Source organism: Lepidochelys olivacea, assembly GCF_965140295.1.
Source record: "Lepidochelys olivacea isolate rLepOli2 genome assembly, chromosome: 2".
NCBI lineage: Eukaryota > Metazoa > Chordata > Testudines > Cheloniidae > Lepidochelys > Lepidochelys olivacea.
In genome coordinates this window covers 194,990,545-195,016,772 of record NC_140412.1, presented here as the reverse complement: position 1 = coordinate 195,016,772, position 26,228 = coordinate 194,990,545, and the positions used below count along the sequence as shown (strand labels likewise).

At 42.8% G+C, this 26,228-nt stretch overlaps 1 protein-coding gene across 1 annotated transcript in view; it reads right to left on the bottom strand.

Annotated features, from left to right (window-relative positions):
* Positions 1-26,228, bottom strand: part of TOPAZ1 (testis and ovary specific TOPAZ 1) — a 99,176-nt gene that overhangs the window by 58,391 nt on the left and 14,557 nt on the right. The window contains exons 5-8 of the mRNA XM_084618261.1: positions 25,403-25,470; positions 11,884-11,999; positions 10,649-10,734; positions 3,223-3,360 (exon numbers count right to left, since the gene is read on the bottom strand). Of these exons, the coding sequence (XP_084474387.1) occupies positions 3,223-3,360; positions 10,649-10,734; positions 11,884-11,999; positions 25,403-25,470 (408 nt within the window). The remainder of the gene's footprint in view (positions 1-3,222; positions 3,361-10,648; positions 10,735-11,883; positions 12,000-25,402; positions 25,471-26,228) is intronic.

Genomic DNA, 26,228 nt, shown 5'->3' with positions numbered 1-26,228 from the left:
GCTATTTCCTGTGTGAGGTTCTTATTGGAATACATAGATATGCTTACCTCATGTAAATACAGTACAGGTGACTGTTCTGAGAAATGGATGTAAGGGTATACCTTAGAGTTTCTAGTTTGTATTTCAATTTCCTTATAGTATATTTTTGTTCAAGTCCTTTAGACCTAAGTCAGTCTGATCCCCCTAGATTGTACAGGCAGGAAAAAAAAGACAGTAAATTCCTTGACAGCGGGGCTGATTCTATTGCTTTGATCTGCAGCACATATATAATTACTTCCCTGGCTTGAGTGTATTTGGTATATATGGAGTGGGGGAAGGAACTGGTTGTTCCTCTGAAGTTCAAAGGTATAAACCTTGCTCGTATTGTGGAGGCCCCTCTTTATGGGAAATGCAGAAGTTACAGTTTTGAGAAAACAGCTCTGAATCTACCTTCTCTAATCTCAGCTTCACTCTTCTCTGAAACAGTTGTTGTGTCTCTCTGTCAAAGAAGGCAAGTAGGCATTCATTTGGAACCTATACCTTTTAGCCTAGTTTAAAATCCCTTTTCTGTTTCCTGAATGAAGGAAGCTTCCCAACTGAAGCCAACAGAAAAGAACAAGATTATGGCACGTAAAAGGCTGATAGAAATCAAGAGGAGTACAAGTGAACTGAAGGTCCAAATACCCAAAGACATAAAAGGAGAAATTCTGTGTGAGTCAGTGGGTATGTTGGTCTACCAGGGATTAAAGACAGCAATCAAGGGAGATAGGGGAAATGATACATAAAAATCCATTTAGCTTCTCTGCAATCTTACAAATGATACTGGGGAGATATCTATCCGCAGATCTATTCTTTACATGCAACACAAAGAAGGCACTGTCAGACTCAGATGTCAAAGGAGGAAATGTAAAGAAGCTGATAAATTAAAGAAAAACCAAGTACCAGGATCATCTGGTATTCATCCAAGAATTCTGAAGGAATTTAAGAATGAAGTGTCTGAGTTGATAACAAACATATGCTATTTTTGATTAAAATCAGCTAATAACTAGACGCATGGAGGACAGAAAATATTGCACCTATCTCTAAGTAAAGTATGAGGGGATAATTGGTGGGTATTACAGCCCTATTTCAGTATTAGGAAATCTGTTTGAAACCATTGTTTAAATAGAGTTCTAAAACAACTAGATGAGTGGATCTCATGTTTTCCATACCATGCTGTAACTGAAAAGTTTCAGGACACTTTTCATCCAGCCATAATGGAAGGGAGGGTGGCTGCAACCCCCTAGGTACATAATTTCAGATTCAGAAGCTCTCACCCAGTTTAATATATGATAGGGACACATCAGCACAGTTTATGTGAAGAAAAATTGTGCCCCTTTAATCTGCTCAACTCTTTATGCAAGTCAACAAGATAGCAGACACTGGAAAACCAACTGATATAATTTATTTGGACCTTCCTTATCATTCTCTTGTGAGGAAGGTTTCAAAACTATGGGCTTGTCTTCACTGAAAGTTATCTCGAGTTAGTACACTTGAGCTACTGCATTTGAGCTACCCGAGTGAGAGCTACCAGATGGCAAAACTACACAGATTAGATTAGCAGCACAGAGTGATTGGATTAACAGTGACTGGATTAGTTGCTGATGGATTGCTTATAACAAACAGTTATATCCCCACCACATTATTAGTTTGAGCACCAGCACTACTGGAGTGTCAATCAACCCTCCTGAAGGACCAGCTGGTTTGAATTTAAAGCACCACCTTAGCTTGAACTAAGTTTTTTTTGTGCATGGAGAGGAGCTGAGTTTGGGTTAATGCTCAAGTCATAACTCAAGATAACTGTGCTGCGAAGACCCACCTTAAGTAACCAATGGTGAGAGGTGAAGTTCAGAAACTGGCAAAAAGAAAACAAAATCTAAATGTTGAATTTTCAACACAGAAAAAGGTTATGGTGGATGCTCCATGTAAGCATACTGTGTACAATGTATTTATTAAGTGATCTGGAAAAGTGAATCGGTAAACTGTGAGGTGGCCAAAATGTGCATCTGAAAAAAATTATTTAGGAAGGTTAGGACCACAGAAGACTGAGGAACTCCAAAGGTACCTAACAGACGGTTAACTAGAAAACATGATGGCAGACTAAATTCAATGTTGATAAATGCAAGGGAATGCATAAATAGTTCAAACTGGTCCCTCCAATGTTGGATTCTGAATTAACTGTAACCACTCAAATAAGAGACATGTTCACTATTATGAACATATCAATGAAAATCTCTAATCAATTTACACTGGTGATCAAATACAAATAGAACATTGGGAAGTATAAGAATGGGATAAAAAATATTGAAAATATGTCGTTTTATAAAAAATGGCACATTCTCACCTGGATACTGTATTCAACTCTGGCCAGCCCATCTCAAGTGGTCTAAGTTCCTGCAAGATTTATTTTCCTTGTTTTTGGGCTCAATCACTTCTTTTGCACTGATTCCCTAGTTTTCCCATAAATATACTGTGATGCAACCATGAAGTGCTTGGCCTGGTTATTAGCCTTCAACCAATATCTCCACAAGTACTTCCCTGGCTACCATGTGGGACATGTGCAAAACAATAAGTGATACAATGTTGCCACTAAGGAGATCTTATAGAGAATAGATTTTAAATATTTCGTTATTTTTTAGGACGTCTTGAAATACAGAATCACTAGAAATCATGGTGACTCATGCAAACTAGGTGGAAGCTATGGATACTTGTGAACCTGCCAAGGATGCTTCATAGTTGGGACACAAGGACAGTTCTACTCAGTCTTCCAGTTCTTTGAGGAGGATTATATTATCTGTACATGCCATTGCTACCTATCTTTTGGAGGATGACATAACGTAGATGGCCTTGGAGCGTATACAATTTCTGAGTTTGCTTATCTGGTCTTTTGGGTTTACTGAGGCATTCCCATTAATACATCATTACCTTCTACAGAGCGTGGGCTAACACTATAATTCTATATAATTTTGCTGCAGTCCACTCTCTTGAAAATATGCCGACTCAAGTTCTACAGTCTCTCTAGGGTAAGATTTTTTAAAAGAATTGTTAAAAGCACCTGGAAGGAAGAGTTCTCCTGCGTTCCCACTTCGGATTTCTCACCTTCAAAGGTAACTCACACTGAACTCAACTGAATACAAAACATTTTATACAAAATAGAAAGTGTTAAAATTGAGGATTCCCTCTCGCAAATTAAACCCCTTTTACCTTTTCATCTCCCTGTTCAGGAACATGCCAAAACCAACATTCCACTCTCTCACAGCCACGCAATGTACTGAAATAAAATCTGCAATATTTACGGGGCAACTCAATCATCCCAAGGTTCTGCTGGATCAGATGGGAAACCTAAACATCAGATAAATGGAGGGTTACTTGTCTATAACTGGAGGTTCTTCGAGAGGTCCCTGCCTGTATCGTGCACCTGAGTCCAGATATTTTTCGTAAGCACTGTCTGTTGGTCAGCACATTTGCAGTTGTTCTCCTCATGCTCTGACCTGAAGTACTAGGGCAGTGCAGACCGGCACAGTTCCTTCTCCTTCCACAAATCTAACTATGATCTGCAGCAGAAGGGACAGATGATGCGTAGTGGACTACAGATAGGAACCGCACATCTTAAAGAGCCACCTGTTACAGATAAGTAACCTCCATTTCTTCTTCAAGTGCTGGTTCCAATCTGTATTCCACATGTGGGAGATTAGCAAGCAGTAGTCAAACAAGAGGTAGGTGCAAGAATGCAGAAGAGAAACACAAATAAGATGCTTTGCACGTTCCTGTCTTTTTTTCTTACTGATTCTTTTGCTTTTTTGGTTGCTTTTTTTTTTTAGACTTGTTAGCGACTAAGTCTGCTGTGAAAAGTGATATTAGCAAACACATAAATATCACTTTTCACAGCTGTCTAATATTGCTGTCCCTATAGCTGTGTCTGTAGCAGAAGATTGGAACAAAGTGTGATGTTCTGTGATGGTAGCTGCCCTACATATTTCTAGTAGAGGTACATCTTGCAGAGATGCAGCAATGGTTGCTTGGGCTCTGATGGAATGGACCCTCAACCTCTCCAGTGGAGGGAGGTGAGCCAGTGGATAACACAGGGTAATGAGATCCATTTAGAAAGTCTCTGCGCAGATGCAGCTAGACCTCTTGATCTCTCTGTTATGGTAACAAAAAGTCTAGGTGTCTTTCTAATTGCTTTTGTTGTTTATAGATAAAAGGCCAGTGCTCTTGGGAAGTCTAGAGAATGAAGCATTCTTTCCGCATCAGAGGCATGCGGTTTCACAAAAAATATTGCTAAGTGGATGGTATGACTCATGTGATACTCTGAAATTACTTTAGAGATGAATTTTGGGTGTGGGCAAATACAGACCTTTTCTTGTGGAAGATAGTATATAGTGGGTCTGCTATGAGTGCTCCCAGCTAGCTGACCCTTCTGGCTGACGTGATGGCAACTAGGAAGCCAACTTTCATCAAGAGATGGGATATAGAACATGAAGTTAAAGGTTCAAAGGAAGATTTGATGAAAGACAAAAGAACGAGGAGGCTGAGGTTTCACTGAGGTGTTGACTTCACCAATGATGGGAAGGATCCAATAAGTCCCTTCAGGAATCTAGTCATCATGGGATGAGTGAAAATAGTGTGGTCGTCGATAGGGGGATGAAAAGCTTTGATTGCTGCTAAATCAGCAGTTCTCAAATGCAACCACGATGGCCGCATGCTGCCACCAGGGGCTTTTCTTGTGGCCACAGCCTTTTGGGTGGTTATTGGTGCGGGGGAGGGGTGGGGACAAAGCAGTGGCACCTCTCTGGAGGCACAAAAGCTGGAGGAGCAAGCAGCCACTGAGTTCCTCACCTTCCCAGGGGAGATGGGTCAGCTTTTAGCCCTGGGGTGGCAGGCTCCAGCCACTGGGCTTTGGGCTCCGTTCTCTGAGCTCACCACCTCTCCCATCACCTTTGGCCCCCGCTGCCTCCCCTAGTGCCCCATTGCCCCTGGCTCCCGCTACCTCCATACTCACTCTCCCCATCCATGGCTCAATGTGTCCCCTGGATTGCCAGGGCTGAGTAAATCTGCTGTGAAAAGTGATATTTGCGTGTTTGCTAATATCACTTTTCACAGCAGACTTAGTAGCTAGCAAGTCTAAAAAAAAAAAGCAACCAAAAAAAGCAAAAGAATCAGTAAGAAAAAAGACAAGAACGTGCAAAGCATCTTATTTGTGTTTCTCTTCCGTTTAGATCCAGTAAAGAACAGAGACAACTGTACGTTATTTTTATTATTGAGTATGCTAAAAAAACCCTACATAAATAAATTACAATGATTTGGGACATGCATATGTGCATATTTATTTGTTTTTCCTAAAGTTGATTAAGTATTTTAGGAAAAATTGTCAGAGCTGGTGGCGGCACTCTGAGGCGACCAAAAAATTTGTTGCGAGAACCCCTGTGCCAAATGAATCAAGAGGGAAGTAACTGAGAACCTATGTGTTAACAGTAAATAGATAGTCTAAAATAGCAGGGATCCCAGTAGAATCTGGAGATAACTGGTATTGCTGTGCCCAAAAGGAGAAAAGCTTCAATTTTGCTAAATAGAATCTTTCCTACTTTGGTAGAAGATGGATTGAAATGCCCTGGAACATAAACACTCTACATTTGATGCCCATCCAAATACCAGACCTTGAATTGCAATGGTTCTGGGTTGGGGTGCCTGACGGTGCAATTGTGTTGCATTAGCAGGTCTGGAAATGGTTGGATTTTGATGGGCAGATAGACAAAGTCTTACTGGGTCTGTGAACTAGAACTGTCTCAGCCAACTGGGCAGAATAAGGATGACTGGAACCCTTTAATGACAGATTTTTTGCAGGACATGTGGTATTAATGGGATGGGAGGGAAGGTATATCTGAGGTGGTCCTTCCATGGTAGTAGAAGGTTATCTCCCTTTGAGCCCCTACCTAGAGTTGCTCTGGAGCACTACGGAGAAAGGGTTTTTTTGCTGCTTGTGAGGTGAAAAGATCCCAAGATGGCATTGTCCACTTGGTGAAGATCTTATTCAGAACCGAATCATGAATTTGCCATTTATGGTCTTCAGAAAAACATCTGCTGAGACTGTCTGCTGCGGAGTTCTGCAAACCTGACAAATATGCTGTTGAGAGGGTTTTATGAAGTCTGATACACCAAATCCAGAGAATGACTGTCTCTACACACAGAGGAAGGGATCTTGTTTCCCCTTGTTTGTTTATATAAAAGACAGTCATATTGTCTAAAACTATCCGGATGTGCCGGGACCAGATGAGTGGACGAAAGCACTACAGGCTTGATGGACAGCTCTTAGTTTCAGTAAATTGACAGGCATCCTGGACTCCCAAGAGGTATAGATGCCTTGTGCAGTATGATTGTCCACATGAGCTCTCCAGCCAAACAGTGATGCATCAGTAATGATGATAACCTCAGAAGTAAGTGTGAGGAAAGGAGTTCCCACTTGAACTTTCTCTGGCTTTGTCCACCAGATGTGAGAGCCCAGAACCCTGGATGAAACTGTTACTTTGGCATTGATATTGATTTTTTCTGGTGAGTACACTGATTAAAGCCAGGTTTGCAGGCAACAGAGACAGAGCCTAGCAAATGGCATCATGTGTGTGCATGAGGCAGAGAAGGAAAAGGCAAGTTCTAATTGAAGTCTGAGGGTGACCTGTTTTATGACATCGCTCCTGGCATGGAATCTCTTGATAGGCAGTTGCTGTACTAGAGTCCAAGGTTGCTTCTATGAAGGCGAAGGACCTTGTGGGGGGGTTCAAAGTGGACTTTTCATGGTTGACACAAAGTCCCGGGGAAGGTAGAAGATGGAGCAGGAATCAGGGTTGCCAACTGGACTTCCTTGTATGATCTGCTGTAAGTAGTCAGTCATCAAGCTATGGGAAGATGATAAAACCCATTTCTTCTCACCCAAGTTGCCACCAGTGAAAAGACTTTTATAAAGACCCTGGATGTCATAGTTAGCCTGAATGGAAGGACTCAACTGGTATTGGTCGTGACCAAGGAGGAACCCAAGGGATCTTCTGTGTGACGGGTGAATGTTTATGGGAAAGCATGCCCCTTTTATGTCTAGAATGAACCACCTGCCTTCTCCCTAAGAGGGAATTATTGATGCCATTGTGACCATGTGGAATTTTAATTTTCAGATGAATACATTTAGCCAGCACAGGTCAAGAATCAATCTCCATCCTCCATTCTTTTTGGGGACTAAGAAGTATGGGGAGTAGAATCCTTTCCTTTGACGGTGAGGTGCAACTCTTTACATGACTCCCTGCTGGAGAAGGGAGTCCACATCTTGACACAGATTTTCCTCGTGAAAGTGGTCCCAAAAAAAAGGAACTGGGAAAGAGGTTTGTGGGTTTGGGTGGACAGAAACTCAGATAGCTGTAAATGGAATAATTTCCATTTGTCTATTGTCAAACCCCTTCAGTTTTAAGCAAATTGGGTAAACTGTTCTTTAAAAAACTGAGGGGCAGGATGATGTGGAATTAATAAAGGGTCTGGACAGTCCCAACAAAAAATTATTTGGATGTGGGTTAGCGTGAGGTATGGCAGTGGATGTCGCAGAAGCTGTGTATTTGAGCCTTTGTACCCTCTGTCATTTGTGTGATGGTTCCAGGGGGAATTGATGGTAAAATAGTTGTTGAGGTGGTCTTGCTCTGTGCCTGCACTGTAGACATTTCCTCTTAGGGGCAGGGACATAGATATCCAGAGAACAAAGCATTGTATTTGAATCCTTGAGAAGGTGGAGAGATTAATCCATCTTTTCATTTAACAAAGTAACTGCCTCAAAAGGCAGATTCTGAATGGTACTTTTCACCTCTCTAGGGAAACCTGATGATTATAATCAGGAATCTCTCCTCATGACAATGGTTGTATCCATCCCTCTGGACACAGTGTCTGCAGCACCTACTTTGGCGTGGAGAGAGGTTTTGGCCACTAATTTGCCTTCATTGATTAAGGACTGAAACCGAGCTCTATCTTCCTGAGGAAGCTTGTCCTTTAAATCCCACAACTTTGCATTATTAGTGAAATCATATTTAGCTAGGAGTCGTCTGATAATTAGAAATTCTAAATTGGAGAGAGGCAGAGGAGAAAACCTCTCTCACTGGGAGTCATTGGATATCTCCATCCAAGGGTATAGTTTTGGGTTGATGTAATGTGGATCTTTTAGTAACTGCTTGTACCACGAGACAATTCAGCAGTTGGTGAGAAACTAGAAACTATGCCCCCTTATGAGGAAAGTAGCAGCACTTCTCAGCCCTCTTTGGGGGTGGGAGTTCAAGAAGCAGGAGCTTGCCACATTGTTCTAGCTGGATCCATAGTGTCCTCAATCTGGAGGTCTACTCAACTGGGACCCAAAAGTTGCAAGATGTCAGTCAATCTATGTTGGGACTCCTGAACCTCTTCAAGCTGTATCTGGAACTCAGATGCCACCCTTTTCAGAAGCACCTGACTGTAGTCATCAGGTGGAGATGGTGAAGATGGGGTATTCTCCTCATCTATGGAAGATGATGAAATTGCTCCCAGAACTGTTGGATCCAGTTCAAATTAATCTTCTGCATACGCCGATGGGGCCAATTGCTGTTAGCCAGGAGATGGTAAGTAAGGCAAATGTATTGATCCTAGATGCCTAGAATAGAGCTCCTAAGGACCCCAGTAATATCAGTACAAGGAATCAACCAGCTGAGAACTACCATCTGGCACTGGGTACCAAATGTCTCTTGGAAAGTCATATATGGTCACAGAACAGAACCCAGATATCTTAGGGCTTCTGTCCAGCCCGCTTTCTGTATGATCTGCCTTCTTCTGAATTGCTGACTCATCGGATGAAAAAACTGGATCCCAAACTTCCGCTGGAACCAAGGGTACCAATGATTGAGTACTCAGGCTCACGGGTGGAAGAGGAAGTTTCTTCTGTGTCTCCAGGATAGCTTCTTCCTCCTGCATAACCGTCTCTGAATAAAGATGGACCTGAGAGGAGTGGGGAGTGAGAACAGGAGAGAGCAAAAATGTCCTCTGGGGAGATGTAGGTCTCAGAGTGTTCTGGGGCACAGGATGAGTCAGTTAGTGGAGCCATTGGATCCGGTGCTTCCCTGGTCACAGTAGAAGTCAGATTCCTCCGTGGCTATGATGACATTGGCACAGAAGCTGATCTGGATGTCGAAGGGAGTAGTGGTGGATGTTTGTCTTTCAATCTGCACATTGAAACTGGTATAGAAACCAATGAATCTATGCTCCTTTACCCGCTGAACAGGTTTACTCACGCCTCAGTCTTTAGGACCCATGCACGAGGACTCTCCCGACTTTGAAGGAATCAGGGAGGAATCTCTTTTCTCTGGGGCAGATTTGGAAAAAGGCAGCTTGTCTCTTCTTAATCTCATGAGAAGCCTTCTTCTTAGGCTTGGAAGTTTTAACCTCAAGTCCTGAGCTTGTGCTCAAAGGGGTGCTGCCTGTTGATTGAGGTTGATATATGGGGAACAGGGGGGTGTCTCCCTCAAATGCTTTTTTAAGTCTTAGCTCTTGACCCTCACAAGTTCTGGGAGGGAAGGAATGGCAAATGCTGCACCTATGTGAGGCTCACATTTCAGCTATGCAGTAAGGGCAACGTTCATCACTCACTGAAAAGGAAACAATTCTTGAACCTAGTTATAATACTCACCTCCCAGGAAGAATTTCCCCAGGATGGGGGAAAAACAACTACACTAGTACTTAAGACCAAAGAGTAAATGAACAAAATAAACTATTTACAATACATTTACAGACTGAAGCAGTCAAAGGAAGCTGTGGACAGAAGCAGATTCTGACTCAGGCCACGTGGCGGTAAGAAGGAAATGGAGAGATGCTGGTCTGCACTGCCTCTTATACTCTCAGTTCAGAGTACAAGGAGAACTGCACATGTGTGAACCAATGGACCCTGCTTAGTAAAAATCTCTAGACTCAGGTGCATGGCATGCATGCATACCCATATGTGCAAAACACATAGGGACCATCACTCAAAGTAATATAATTTCTCCTTTCCATCTTCATTAGAAAAGAAGTATAGTTAGTGTCTAACTTCTTCTAAAATGTAAATATATTTTAAAAAAGTGTAACAAACTGATGAAAACATTAAAAAACCCTAACTCTGTGTTAGGCACTGTACACATACTCACCGTAAGAGTCTCCACCCCAAAAAGCTTATAATCTAAATAAGTAAAACGGACTACAAGTGGGAGAAGTTATGGGCTCAGAGAGTTGAAATGACTTGTCCAAAGTCACACAGCAGGTTAGTGACTGAGCTGTGATGATATCCCAGGTCCCCTTATCCTCAGTCCAACGACCAATCTAACAGACATTGCAGCTTCTGCTAAACCTTAAAAAAAAATGTTACTATCCCTCCCAATTAGCAAAAACCATTGTTTTTCTAGTGGAGCAGAAGCCAACATGGCTGCATTTTGAACATGTTTGTTCATCACTGATTATGCACTTTATTCACTATTTATTCACTAAATTATGCCATTTTTAAGGTGGTTGAAGTTTTGGCTAAGTATTTTTATGAAGAACTGTTTAAATGTCCATAATGAACAAAATTAACCCATTATTACAAGCGTTCATTAAGTGTTTAGCAACTTACCATCACACTTTTGTCCATTTTCCATGGTTCATAACAGTCAGAATTTGGCAACGGCAAAAGAGAGCTTTTTCCTGAGTATCTGAAATCTAAGATTCAGGATAAGAATATTTAATGGACTGCGTAATAATATGGGTCATACACTAGTCATGAATCTTAGTTTTCTTTAAATTAATTAAATCCTGAAAACAGCTCATTATTATTTTCCTTTAATGACATTTCAGGTTATTTCCTACATATGTAAGACAGGCCTACTTTTTGCACTGTAGCAGGAAAACCGATCAGATATACTATAAATATTTGCACCATGAAAACACGAAATTTTAGAATGACTTGAATAAAATCATATTTATCTATACACGTCATGTACACACCTCCCACCGTATAAGACAAAAGACTTTTTCCTTTGAATAATAGTTAATACAAGTGTTGTTTATATATCTCAAAAAACTAAACTAAGATTTTCAAACAGTGAATAGTGTTTTTGCGTGCCTCAACTTTTGGGTGCTCAATTTGACTCCTTGAAAGAACCTGATTTTCAAAGGGCAGGTGCTCAGAACTTTCTGAAAATCAGACCCATTTATGGTGTCTCAAGTTGTGCACCCAAGAACAGAGGCACCCAAAAATCACTAGTCACTTTAAAAAAATCTTTATACTTCTTATTCCAAATAACTAACTGGGAATATAATAAGCAAAATAATCTTATTGCTCCAGTCACAATTTTCTACCCCCTCCCCAGCCTCTTCCCTGGGGGTTCCTCCAGTTAGTTCAGAAAGCATCATTTAGAGCTTTTTAGATTTACTCTTTTTTATTTTTCAACTTTAAGTATGGGCAATCATTCAAGAGCAAATGTTTTCTGAGGAGGGAGTTCTGGTCACCCACATTAAATCCAACATATTTGATAAGTATCTGACTCAAATCAGAAATGACAGCAAATGCATATTAACAGTTTGAAAAACCCGATTCTAAAAAATAAAAAAAAAGTACACCAGACAGTGTGCAAAAATCATGCTAAGATGCTGAAATGGAGCCCCCTAACAAACTCTCTTATCTGGACAACTCAAAATATGTAGGTATTATGGAAGAATTCTCTCTAAATGCTAGCTAAAGGGACAATACAATCAAGTTTCTAAAGAAGCATGAGCCCTAACAGCTGAAGTTAAAGTGCTCTAATTAAAATGTAGATTAAATGGAGCATGAAGCTAAAGCACAAGCTACTGAATTACAGAATAAAATACCTTTGATCCAGGGTTTCAGTACTGTCTCTTCCTGGTAGGCATTTATTTGCAGGGATGGCGGTTGCAATCCTAACGGAAGTTCACTGCTCACAAACTCTATATATTTAGAATCATTGCTAAATAGTAAAAGAAAAACACATGTTTAACAAAATAAGACAAGTGCTTCTCTAACTCTTCATGTCATGTATTAACTATAAAACACTAGATAATTTCTTCAACGATTAAAGCAAATCTTAAATATTCACTGTAAATTTAAGTAGCTGAAGAGCAATCCCCCAATATTGCTTTAGTGAAAGATTATCTCAACTTGTCCATAGTTATATTAAAGCAGGGAGAAGGCGATAGCAACTATGTAATTAAGAGTTAAATGCAGTAACTTGGTGGAGGGAGCACCTGTGAGCCACTTGTTTAAAATTCTGCCATAAAACTGAAAAGAAAGTTGGGATAACTGAAGTGTATGCTTGAGTTAAATCCTTTTCTAAGTACTGCTGAATCTTCCCTGCCAGAGATGAAATCTGTGGGGCTTATAAAGTTGCTTCTGAAGAGCAAATCTTATAATTTTCTAATGGACAAATTACACTAAAAGGAAGAATTTTTAACAATATTTCAAAGGGAAAATATTCCTGAGCCCCAATTAAGTGTTCTACCTCACAACTGATTTCAAATATATATGCTCAACACTGTTAAACAGTATATTTTTTCTAAGTATGAATATTTTCAGCAAGTGCAGCAAGATGTTTGTTGTTTCCTTCACTGGTTATAGTTAAAGAAATAAGAAAATTTATCCCTACTTACCTGAAAATTTCCTTTCTTTGAGTAATAAGGTACAAGATGCATCACAATGGGCACGTCAGCCTATTTGCAGTTTTGGGGGCAGAACCAGACCTGTCAGTCACTGGCAGTATGGGAATGTCCCATCCCCGCAAAGTTCAATCCAGCGAGGTAACTTCTACAGCCAAGATGATTCAAACAGATTGTGCTTAATATACTTTGAGGAAGAAGCATGATTTCTCCTACTAAAGAGCATGGCAAATTACACCTAACAATGACAAATCCAAATTCTTGGATGTCAATTTCCAACTCTATTCTGAGGAATCCACTGGTCTCCCATATGGTCCGCATCTATGGACCTTATTACTCTAAGAAGGGAAATCTTCAGGTAAGGACGGATAAAAATTTTCCTCTTCTTCGTGCTAAGGTTCACAGACCCATTACAATGGTATTTTCATAATAGTGTACCTCCAGGGTGGGAAGCAGGATCATCTTTTAAATGCAGCCATCCAAAACAAGGTAGATTATATATAAACTACATCTTCCCTGAGGCACCACAGCATGGAGACTTCTTCCAAAAGAGAGGAAATGGAACTGGCTAAGATTGGATGACCAATATGAAGAACTCGGTGAACTTATGAATTGATGGCTATGTGGCTGTAGTGAGAAGCCATGGCCTCCCTCAGAGGTTGAGAGGGAGGGACCAAAAAACACGCCCCCCCCTCCCCCAGTGGGCAGAACCAGGAAATCTACACCCAACACACCAGAAGCTATGAGGTGGGACAGGAAGGGGAAGTACAAAAGACGGGCCTTGGAGCTCAGGTGGGCTGGAGCTGCCAAGGGAGACAGACGCATCCCGCCTGCTGCTACCTATAAGGAGCTCCACCATGCTGAGGACTGGCCAGATCTCCCTGGGTTGCCAGCCTACAGAAACTCTAAGGAGCTGCTGGAGCTGCCACCTGAGGACTCATAAGAGTTCCCCGAGGAGACAGAGGATCCCCACGTTAGAGGTACTAAACCCTGGGGATGTAGGAAGTAGCCCAGGGGAACTAAATGATCGTCTGGTTAAGTGCTGGCCTGATCCTATGTCAGCATGTCACCACTCTGCCACTGTTAGGGCCTTGGGCTGGGACGTGGTGGAGTCGGTAGGCCCGTGTCCCCCTACCATCCCACCCCTGGGGTGAAAGCTTCCCCACCTTAGGCCAGGAGGCCTGTGTTGGTCTACCGCCCCTGCCTGAGCCCTAGACTGCTTTGGTGCTCGCCCCTGCCTGAGCCCCAGACTGCTTTGGTGCTCGCCCCTGCCTGAGCCCCAGACTGCTTTGGTGCTCGCCCCTGCCCGGCCAGTAGAATAAGTTGCATTTGTTTTCTTTTTTGGGATCCATGAGAGAAATAAGTACTTTATCCAAGTATTCATTTCAAGCCTGTCTAGTCCCAGATGGAAGATTGGTTTTTCAATAACAGACTTCCTCTGCAAGAAAGAGACCTCTGAAGATACAATACTATCAGGCCACTAAGCCATAGCCCCTACAACAAGAAAGGCATAAAAAGTATATTTTCTGCTATCAAATTCCTAGATTTTGTACTGTCCTCCGGGGCAGTGGAAAAGCTGGGAAGACAAAGCAGGGTCCTTCCACAGCTTTAAGAGAGGTCATTCATCCCCTCACATCCTGGGTCTTGACAGAGGCTCCCAAAAATACTTTATTTTTTCCAAATGCAAAGAGGTTGATTACCAGCCCACTATATCGACTTATGATGAGTGAGAATACTTATGGACACCGGTTCCACTCTGCTACTCAGGCTTCTGCCATGTAAGTCTTAGTGTTCCTCTCTCCCTTGGTGAGCAGTGCACATAGGAGATAAGAAATTTTGTTTCACCCAGAACAGGAGAATTTCTGTCTGGGGTAGGGTTGTTTGTGTTGTTCTCAGTTGTAACAACCCTATCAGACACACTGAGTATCGTGACAAGAACAGGTCTGTTATCCATGGAAAGAACAGTGCTCTGAGATCTCAATGAATCATTGCATGCCAGCAGCTGGATGTGGTGTTCTCTTTCTGGTACCCAATTCCCTGAACTGAACTGGGAAGGTCCCTTAAAAAAAATCTGACTCCCAGTATTTCCCAGTTGGGGGAACAGAGAATATACATTAGAGCCAGATCTCTGCCAATGGATAAGATAGGCAGATACACAGAGGGATACCTGCAATTAATGGATAGGTATATGGACTCTGGATCATTGAAGTATACTTGTTTATGAGATCAGAATTCCAATAGGCTCTAATAAGAATTGGATTTGTTTCTGTAGCCCCACTTATTTTCTATTACAGCCATCTTCATCTTCTGAAAGGAGATCATGTACTGGATTGTATTCATCCTCAGCCCAGGCCTATGACTGACTTCCCTGGCACCACATATGAATGTTTGTTCTAAATCCAGGATGCTCCAGAAATTGTACCACTTTGTTCTGTACAGAGAAAGCTGGAGCAAACACACTGATCAGAAAAACTGCCCAGGAAGACACAACTGAATTTCCTTCTTCCCTAAAGCCAGTATTATTGCTACCATGATCCCAAAGAGAGAACCAGAGAGTACAGGTAAGATCAAATGGTGAAGCTGAAAACTGGGAAAACAAAAAGGCAGCAATCTATCTGCAAAACATAATTATCTGGGGATTGTAAAATGGAAATACTTTGAAAACAAGCCTCCTTTGGGTACTACACCCATGTTAAAAAGTGGACGGGCATGGCCCTCCCACTTTTAAAAGTGGGGGGGCATAGCTCCCCTGCCCACCTCTCCACCCAGGAATGCTGGAATCAGGGGTGGAGAGGTGGGCAGGGGAGCTATGCCCCCCCACTTTTAAAAGTGGGAGGGCCATGCCCATCCACTTTTTAACATGGGTGTAGTACCCTCACGCAGGCATGGCAGGGGAACTAATAAGGTGATCTGTTCCCCCACAGCAAGTGCAGGTAGTCCCTCAGCCCCCCATCTGGGAAGAGGCTGGTGCTGCTAGCAGGGGCTGCACTTGCTGTGGGGGAATGTGTGTACCTGGGGATTCTCTACCAAAGAATCCACAGATCCTGCAAACATTGTGCTACTAAAGACAGACACCTGATGCACAATGATGCTGGATTAGAGACCTCTGTCAAACCCTTCTTTAAGAAAGTCTAAGAAAGCCATAATTCCTGGATTTCTAGGATTTACTTCAGATTCCTGGCACCAGTCATAAAATCTAGTCCAAAAATATGCTTTCAAAGTCAATACTCTTCTAAAAGACAATGCAATGACACAATTACTTCCCTTTCAACAGCCAGGCTGTTAGATGCGGCCAGTTTGGATTTAGATGAAGCAGATGCATGTTGTGAGGATGTCCTGTCTCTTTGGGAGCTGTAGAGGCGGTCACAATTTCAGCTCTATCAACTCCGAAGACCATGGTCTCCTTGGCCAATGTAGAGGTACCAATATTACTGTTGCCTGTTCTAGTTTTAGTTTCTGGACCACGTTCCCAAACAATGGGAAGGGTGGAAATGCACAGAGGATTCTGTGACCATTTATGGGACAGGGCATCTTCCCCATGGATCTGGGGTCTACTTCCCTGGTGAAATACTTTGGTCTCTTTGCACTGATGCGGTTCGTGAATTAGTCAGTTGAGGGCACGCTGAATGACTGGATGATTAACTCAAATACTTCCTGATTTAGGTACCACTTGGGGTTGTTCACCTTGGTCCTGTTGAGCCAGTACGCCTTCGGGTTCCGGACTCCCTTTATGTGAGCTGCCCTGGGGGAGAGGAGAGAATGCTCTCCTCACTCCATGATTTCCATTGCTTCCGTATGTAGCGCTGGGCTTCCTGTCCCCCTTGGTTAGTCATGCTGTCTGACTGAATTGGAATGTTTCTCTTTAGGCTGGACTGGAACCTTCATAGTGGCAGCCTGACTACTCTTAGTTTATGAGGTTTATGCTGTAAGGTCCTTTCCTCCAGGTTCCAGATGTCTTGAACTGTTTGGGATCGCAGGTGTGCTCCCTAGCTCCCCAGGAAGACCTCGGTTGTGAGTATCAGGGGTTCAGGAAGTCACATGGGTATGCCCTTGTGGACATTGCCCTAGGTTGACCACCATTTAAAGAGTTGATCTCCTGCGTCAGAACCCTCACTTGATATTTTATATGTTCCAGGGAGTGATCCCATACCTTTAAAATGAAGCCTCAAAGGTGCGTGATGTGTGACTGCACCCATAGAGTGCTCCCCATACACAATACCAGGAGGCATAGCAATTGAAGGCTCAGTGCAATAGTTGGCCTCTTGCAGTGCCAAAACAATGCAAGGAGGTCTTGAATCTTCTAGAACATCTCTAGAGATGGATATACCTTGACTATAAAGATGCCTATATCCACTCCCAAAGGTGTTATTTGAGTGGACGGAATCAGTGAGCTTTTCCTGATTTTGATGATAAAGCCATGCACTTGCCGGAGATTCAAGGACAGGTATGTAGTTCTATGTGCTGTTGCTGTGGATGGAACATCCAGGAAGATGTTCAGGTGGATCCCCTGTGACCTGAGCCTGGCTAGGATTACCACTAAAATCTTTATAAAGACTTGGGGGAGGGGGGTAAGCAAGGACAAGCCAAATGGGAGCATCAAATAAACAACATTGCTTCCTGCTATTGGCAAACCTTAAGAACTTGCGATGGCACAGTGATGGGGATAAGGAGGTATACATCCATCAGATCCACTGAAGTCAGAATATCCTCCCTGGTCAGGGATGACAGTGTAGAGGTTAGGGTCTCCATCCGGAACTTCATTTTTCTCATCAACTTGTTGAGCCTTTTGAGACCTAGAATGGCTCTGATTCCCCCTGTATGTTTCTGAAAAATTAAGAAGATGGAGTAGAACCCTGTCTTTCCTCTGACGGAACTCCCTCTTACTTCCATATCCAGGAGATAAGAAATCACATTCTGGATTAGACCATGCTTTACGGGGTCATTAGAGAAGAGAGACTGGATGAAAAATAGATGGGGAGCCTGTAACTTGAGAGTATTCCTGGTTCACTAGCTCTGTGGTTCATGGTCAACGCAACCCATTCCTCCAGTTAATGGGAAATCCTGCCCCCAAGCTTCAGCTCTAGGCAGAGACCCTTGCATTTCTTGTCAAAAGGTTTTGAGAGCAGCAGGATTCCCTTGGGGCTTTCCTCGGGAGAACTTGCTGTTTCTTCACTGGTATTTCTGCAAGGATGATGGCCAAAAGGAATGCCCTTGTCAGAAGGCTGGCCTCTTGTCTCTCTTAGCGGCATCGTGTGGGATTGAAAGGGACCATTTAGATGATGTGGCATTGTCCGCTACTACCTTGTCTTTGAAAAGCAAGGCTCCGGGGAATTTGGCAAAGCACAGCACCTGCTTCAAGTGTCCAGGGACGAACCCATCAGTGGCACCTGGTTACTGAGCTGGAGGACAGGGCTTTGGCTGAGAATCTCATCACGTCAGTAACAACACTGTTGCCAGGGAAACAGAGCCAAAGTCAAGTTGATCTCTATACATGAAGGCTATGAGATCTTTCCAGCCAGGAGAGAGATGGCTTTGCAAAGCAATTAGCTGTTAGGGACACCTTGAGGAAGCCTCAAAGTATTGAGAGTGACCTACAATTTTTTTTCCTCTGTGAGGTCCTTAGGATAGAACTCCCTTTGGAGGGGACAAACATAACTTTAGCCAGGGACAGTGTCAATCTTTGGTATCTCAGTAATTGACATTTTTGTCCTATAGAACCTAAGATCTCTTTTGTTAATGTGATTGCCCTCATCTGGCTTATCCCATTCATCCCCGATTACTTCCTCAAAAGCAGAATGTAGGGGAATCATGGCCACAGGGAACGATTTCAGGAGAAGAAATTTGCTCAAAGGCTTACTCTTGATAATTTTGTTCAGGTTGAATCGGAACAGTGGATACAACCTTGTTGCACACGGCCTCCAATTTCTCAGGGGAAAAAAAGCCTTTGCTAAGGCTTCCTCTGGTCCTGATTGGAGTTAGAGGCCATCCTCCAGACAATTCACCACTCTCTGTTATGGAGGAGGAGAAAGAGGAGTCAGGACTCATACCTCCTAGATCTTTTATGTTTTCCTTTGCATTTTTTGCTATCTTTGATTTTTTAGCTTGCTTAGAGCGTACAAGCTGTTGCGGCTTTGGTGATGTCTTTTGCAGGTAGCCTTGCTGAGGGCCTGAAGTCCTCTCACGAGCTCTCTTACTGAGTTCTCGCTGCTGGGATCCCATTCTCCCATGGTGGTGTTGGGGGGAACTCTTCCAGAACCCTCCTAGCCAAACTACAAAGGGGGGCTGTGTGCTTATGAGCCCGGCTTTTTTCCCCCAGGGTGCTCAGGGCCCATTTTAGGACTTGGGCGGGGGGGATTTGTGACTCCACAAATCTGCCCTCTGTTCTCCAGGGGACATTTGAGAATTACCTCTGAGTTGGTTGACTGGGGTCCTCCTTGTCCTTGGAGTCTCTCTCTGCTCTACTCAGACTCCTGGTCCATTTTTCCTATGTCAGAGTTGCGGAAGAGAATCCCACATGCCTGTCCAACTCCATGCCCTGAGACCTAACAGAGTTAGAGCTGGAAGGCTGGGTGCAAGTTAGGCATAAATTGTTGCCTGCCATGCCTGGAAGGGGAGTCACATATATGAAGCACTGTCTGGATTTCATTCAGTGCTTTTTAAGTCACTCTGCCATACCTGGAAGCTGCAGAGGAGCCAGTAGGGAGGCACCACAGCTGAGGCTCTGGGGGGTTTCAAAACACAGCTCAAAAACTAGCCCAGGAGGGAGAAGGGGATGGGAGGGAGATCACGGTTCACCACTCCTCCGCATTTTGACAAAAAAAAGTCCTCCTAGACAAATGTGAAAGTGGGAGCTGCAAAAACCATCATCTGCACTGCCACGAAGGCAGAGAAACTGGAAGCAAGCAGGAGTTGAGGGGGCATGGCCAAACCATTTGGCTCCAAAACTCTGATCCTCCTTTGAACTGCAGAGAGAGAGAGAGGAGAGAGCAGCTCAGACGTCAAAAATTGTGGGAGACGCTGGCATGCAGAAACAGTGGGCAAGAGGCCCCTTACTGCTTGTGGGTTGTTCAGCATCTGGGCCGCTGTCCCTCATACTCCACAGCCATCTACTGGATTGAGGTGGTAGAGGTGAGACATGGCAACCTGTTACAGAAGCTGGGAACAATAACCTGGACGTTAGGGTATGATGACCTACAGCAATAGCTGGGAATGACAGCCCAATAGTTATGGCATCATGACCCACACTAGCAGTTCAGGATGACAACCTGATACCTTCCCAGTGTTTTAGACATGACAGGAAATTCCTATCCCACTATTACAACTTCCCAGGATGCATCAGAATGGATATATAACTATGGCTCCCCTAAGGCAGTTGCCGAGCTCCTACGCATAGTTTTAAAATAACCAGTAATACTTGTCTGAAAGAGTCTATCCTTTGGTTTTTGTTTTGGGTTTTTTTTGGTGGGGAGCAGGTGATTGTTTCAAATATATTTTACTATTTGATTCGCTAACTCAGACTTGAAATGCCGGGCCTTCCTCCCTGAAGGAGAAAGAATTCCCTTTGTGGGGTAGTGTGTACCGATGCCTAAAGGAATCCACACACATTTATGTCCTGGCCTTTTCTGCACTGATCTGCCATGCTAAACTCTTTGAGGGTGAGCACGGAAACTAGGAGCTAAGGATTATCTGCCCTGCTGCACGCTGTGAAAATGAGAAACTCCCTTTGGGAGTTTGTCCACATAATAATGCTTCAGAGAGAGTGAAATTGAGCTCAGATTACTTTGAAAATATTACACGTGGCTAGTGATCTCCCAGTCCTCAAAAAGGCTGGGTTTATTTGCCTCCGGCATTTACCTTAAGTGTGAGCTCAACTGTGAAGAGTCTATTAAATGTCACAATAACCTAGAACAGTGTGTGTTGATGGGAAAAGGTGCAAAAGGGTCAGAAAAACTAAATTAGTCCAAACAAAGAGGCCTACTGATATAATTCTAGGACTGGGTTAAGAAGAAGCCTGGTAAATAAGAGAAGTGTGGGAAATCCATGAACCAAAATTGGTTTCTCAGAAATTGGGCCTAATTAGCGGACAAAATAATGAGAAGATGGGCTATTCAACCCACATTCCTTTTGGGGATCCTCAAAGAGACTTTGAGGGAACAAATATGAACACTGGTTGACTAAAAAACAAGAGAGAAGGGGAAGGAGCAAGCTTCACCATCATGGCTGCTATCTCCACCAGCTCCTTGGACCCTGGGATTCAACAGAACACCACAGTGCCTTTCTCATCCTAATCCTGAAATGTCCTGACCAGACCGGACCCAGATGACACCACCTCCTCCACCAGACTCAGCTAAATCTTGAACACCATCTGGAGACTTTGCATCACCCTACAACTCCCAATGTGTCCTCTTCCTTCCTCACCTTATTTCTTCTCTTTCCCTACCCCTCTCTTTTTCCTTCAGTCCAATAAGAGTCTGTCTTAGCCAGCCATGACTGCATACTTTGCAGTATTGCTGTAAGCCTGTGACCAGAGAGGCAACTAAAAGCAATACCCTAAATAGACCAATGCTGGTACAAGTGTGCCAGCTCTCAGAGTGGCTGATAAGACAGTGTGATGTGTCAGTGTTTCTCTAGCAGTAAGGTTGCAAGTGAGTCAGTACCAGAGAGATCAGCTGCATTTTCTATCTTTGCTGCTCTTTTCTTTCCCCTTTTGTGTGTGTGTCTTGTTTTGTCTTCTAGGAAACAGGACCAGATTTCAACAATAGCTCCAGCCCAGCTCGACTAACTTCCTCTCTCTCTTTCCCAAAAAGGACAGTTATTACCTTCTAAGAGACTGTTGAAATAAAGGGATTTTCCCTCTAAAAATTACTGTACAGCTAAAAGAAAAGGGAAGAGGGGATGTTGTTAAAATGAAAAAAATATTTTATACTTTACATTTCAAGTTGTTTTAACTGTTTTCCCTTGGTTTTTTGTATCTAACAAAAAAATTAAAAGATTTTAAATTACATGTGTGCAGTAGAACTAAGTAGGCCGAGGTCAGCTGACTAAACCCCAAACCTTGTTTAAAACTATTTAGCGTCGGGCAGTTACAGGTCATGTCAACACCTTTTACTCTTTGGGCACATTTATTTCATATAAATTAACACAATATGTGTCCACATATGCCCACTGTGGGTCTGTCAAGGAAGGCACTGGTCTGAGGCTCATGTATGGGCTTCCTAGAAGCTATGCCCCTCTACATTGCATGGAATCTATATGGTCCAGACAGGTTTGATTTGCCTGGTGTTCTTGGCCTGGGATACGAGTCAGGATTCTCTTGGGTGGAGGGAAGATGCACCTGCTATAGAAGTGGCGGTAGAGGGAGAAGGCTAGGCCCAAAGACCCCCTTACCACATTCTTCAGTGTTGGCGGTATCTATGCTGTCTCTGGTGTCTTCCATCCACAACCTGTAGGGAAGTGGAGGGAGAAGTTGGAGCAGGAGGTGGCTGAACTCCACAGTCAGAGGTGTGATGGCTGGTATGGACTATAGGGACTTCAGGTGCAGTCTTTCATTTGTCATGTTGCCCTCCTGAATTCGGTCACCTCATGGAGATGGAGAGAGTGGGGGCTACTTGTCCCAGAGCCAGTTCTTTTCCAATCTTGACTGTCTCCTTTCCTGCTGGGGGACAGGGAACCAAAACAACTCTGCCAAGGCTGGGCTGCTTCTTGCTCAAAAGAGCCAGCTTTTCTGATCCTGACAGGCAGTTCCCTCCTTGCCCAGGGAAGGGGAGCTGAAGTCATGCCACCCAGAGTGGGTTGTAAGGGAAATTACCTCTGCCCACAGAGCCAGACAATCTCCCAGTGAAGAGCACGAGAGACTTTTTTTGGCCTAGCTCTGACCCTGAAGCTTGCAGGAACACCAGCTACCAAAAATGCCTCAAAAGCAAAGTGGACCAATCACCCCAAAAATCAAGCGCAGCCCTCAGACATAGCTGGACATACAGCAGTTACTGAAACACACAGTTGGTTTAAAATTTGAGATAAAGTTTGGAATTTTCCTCAGGAAATGTCTACAGCAAGGGGATATGGCCGAGCTGCTAGCTGCTGTGGTGGCAGATAAAACTAGAGGGAACTTCAGGAGAAGGAACATTCCTATGCTGCTAGTGACTGGTTCTGGTTCTGTCCCCAAGCTGCAAAGACGTTGAAGTACACATTATAACAGATTTGTGAACCTTAGCACAGAGAAAGTGTATTTGTTAAATGGGAATAAAAAGTAAATTTATTCCCCAGACCCTATTGCAGTTTGCAAACACATGCACTGCTGGTATGTTGGGGTTTTGTGTGTGCACCTTGTTAAGAGCAGTACATCATTATTTTAGTTCATTCTTGTTGAAAAAGTTTGTTTTTCTTAATTATTCCTGTCCATTAGCTAATCTTTCCAGGCTACCACTCTTCTAAACTTGTTCACAATTTTTGATTTGTCAAGATGGTAAATTAAACTGGTTCATAGTCAACCTTTTTTACTCTGATGCTGTAGGTAGATTGTAACTAAATCGAATTTCTTTCAGATCAGCAGTGTAAAGTAATTTAGCTGACTACCATACAAGCTGAATTTTAAGATAGTGAGGTCTGTTTGTCAGGTCTTCTCTCTCTACAATGCAAAATGTGCATTTCAAGTAAAGGAGTACATCTTTATTCCAATGCTGTATCAGAAGAAAAGCTAAAGCAATGGGATTTTACTACTGGCATAGAACAAAAAGCAGATGCAAATACATTTGTGCCCAGTGTAGTCTACTTACCTGTGTAGTGGTGACAACTATAAAGACCTAAGTGCCAGTGTCAACAGTACTATGTCAGCAGGAGAGCTTCTCCTGCTGAAATAGCTACCACAGTTCACAGGAGCTATTGTAATGAAGTCAACGGGAGAGCTATTTCCCATTGGCTTAGAGTGTCTGCACTAGCAATGCTACAGTGCAGATGTGACGCTGTAAACTCTGTAGTATAGCCATAATCTGTCTGTCTCTCTTTCCCACTTTCCAGAGCCTCCTGGTTGCTGAGTGAGTGACTCAAACTTCAGTTACCCAACCTTTCCTCCAGTTTCCTGGATGCTGCACTGGATACATGTATTTCTCAAAAGTTTTCTCCCACTCTCAGCTTTTGGGTCAATCCCAGTTCACACAAGCACATGCACATTTCAACAGGACATACTTGAATTTAAGTATGTGCTTAAGTGTCCTGCTATCTCAGGGACACAGTACATAGTTTCTGCAGCCTGCCTCTGCTATAGATCAAAGAATTCCAGTGCTAGAATGGACAGATATTGATCCAATTCTTTGACTGCTGCACAGTTCTAAACAGCAGCAGTGAACATTTACACTCTTTATTTTCACTCCGACAGTTTAGAAAATCTTTGAGCAGCAACAGAGACACTTGAGCTGTCTATGAACTGGCAGATATGACTTCATGGTTTAACCCTGGGTTCACATTTGCAAGATTACATTTGTAATCTTAAACTTAATTAAGCTTAAGAACTAAAAGCTTAATTAAAAAAATGAAAGCTTAGTTTCTGCAGAAGTTGATGACATTAACCTGGAAAAGTTTCCTACTGGTCAAATATAAGTGGATTTTTTAAGCATTGACAATAAATTTTGTCAGAGCCTGGGGAATCGTTTTCAATGGAAATAAATATTTGTAGTATGACAGATATACAATTTATCTGAACACTAGGGTTAGGAAACAAAACTATTTCTATTATTGAAAATATTGAGTGAGACTAATAAGAATACCACCTCTGTCACTCCCAATATCTATATTGTAAATACTGAAGAGCAAATGTCCAGTATTGCTAGAACTGGTGACACTACAGAATGAAAGACTCGTACCTCTATTTTTGCAACACTCACACTACCCACAGTTAGCAACTGATTATGATCTTTCATAGTTATGTGAATTACAGCAACTTAAGCATTTTCCCTGTTTTTGGAAGAACTAGGCTACAACTTGATTTGGAAAAAAAAAAGTCTCCTCCCTCTTCAGTTTCAAAATTTCTTAATTTTTCCATTTAGATTTCCCCTCCATTTCCAATATTTTATTATGAAGTGTCTAGACACCAAATAATGTCTTGCAGTTCCAAACAAGCTATTATGATATAAATCAACATAATAATAAATGTAAAATTATGTTTTCTATAGAGTTGCTAGAATTTCACATTGCCATATTCTAGTAAAAAACTAGCCAATATTTGCACTTGAGCAGTTTTAGACAAAATCTTGTCGTAGCCAATTATTTCCTGGATTATTTAATTTGGTCAAATTATTAGTTCTACAAAACAGCAAATCCAAATATAGTCAATACTACTGCTTTATAGTTCACCATCTCAAGACTGATCATCCATACTGGAATACATTTTCAACTGCATTCATTCTGAGATGCTTGAATAGATAAGACATGGATATACATCAGACAAAATAAATCAACTGCAGACAAACAAAATTCTGTCCAATATACCAGGATATAACAGTAACTACATTACACCTCTGATACTTCTGGCTCTGTAAACATATTAAGTTATGTCAGTTTAATTTTCTACATAAATAGTGATGATGTAAGTGAAAGAAAAGAGTAAATAAAATCAGGCTGATGAGATTTGGTAAAAAAAGAAGTTGCCTTTCACTTTATCATTAGCATACATTACTCAAGAAGAAATGGCATACATTACTCAAAGGTATGTCACGGCACATACCTTTTTTCAGCTTCATGAATATTAACTTTTTCTTCTTTTATAGCGGCCAACTTGCCTGCAAATCTGTACTGTGAAATGATTATAGTTTAAATAAACAAATTCAGATAACTCTATCCTGTATATCAAACAATCTTTCATAACTGTGCCCCATGTAAGAACATAAGAAGGGCCATACTGGGTCAGACCAAAGGTCCATCTAGCCCAGTATTCTGTCTTTCAATAGTGGACAATTCCAGATGCCGCAGAGGGAATGAACAGAACAGGTAATCATCAAGTGATCCATTCTGTCGCCCATTCCCAGCTCAGAGGCTAGGGAAACCATCTCTGCCCATCCTGGCTAATAGCCACTGATGGCCCCATCCTCCATGAACTCATAGGCGCCAACTCCGTGGGTGCTCCGTAGCTGGAGCGCCCACAGGGAAAAATTAGTGGGTGCTCTGCACCTACCGGCAGCCAAGCTCCCCTCACACCACCTCCTCCCCTCAGTGCACCATGTCCCCGCTCCTCCGCCTACCTCCCAGTGCTTCCTGCCCGGCTGCCACCAAACAGCTGTTTGGCAGCATTAGCACGCTCTGGGAGTGGGAGGAGGAGCGGGGACATGGCACGCTCAGGGGAGGAGCAGGGAAGAGGTGGGGCTGGGGCGGGGATTTGGGGAAGGAGTTGGAATGGGGGTGGGGAATGGGTGGGAAGAGGCGGGGCCTCATGGAAGGGGTGGAGTGGGGGAGGGGCCGGGTCGAGCACCCACAGGAAAGAGGGCAAGTCAGTGCCTATGCATGAACTTATCTTGTTCTTTTTTGTACATACAATATTTTACAAACACTAAGTT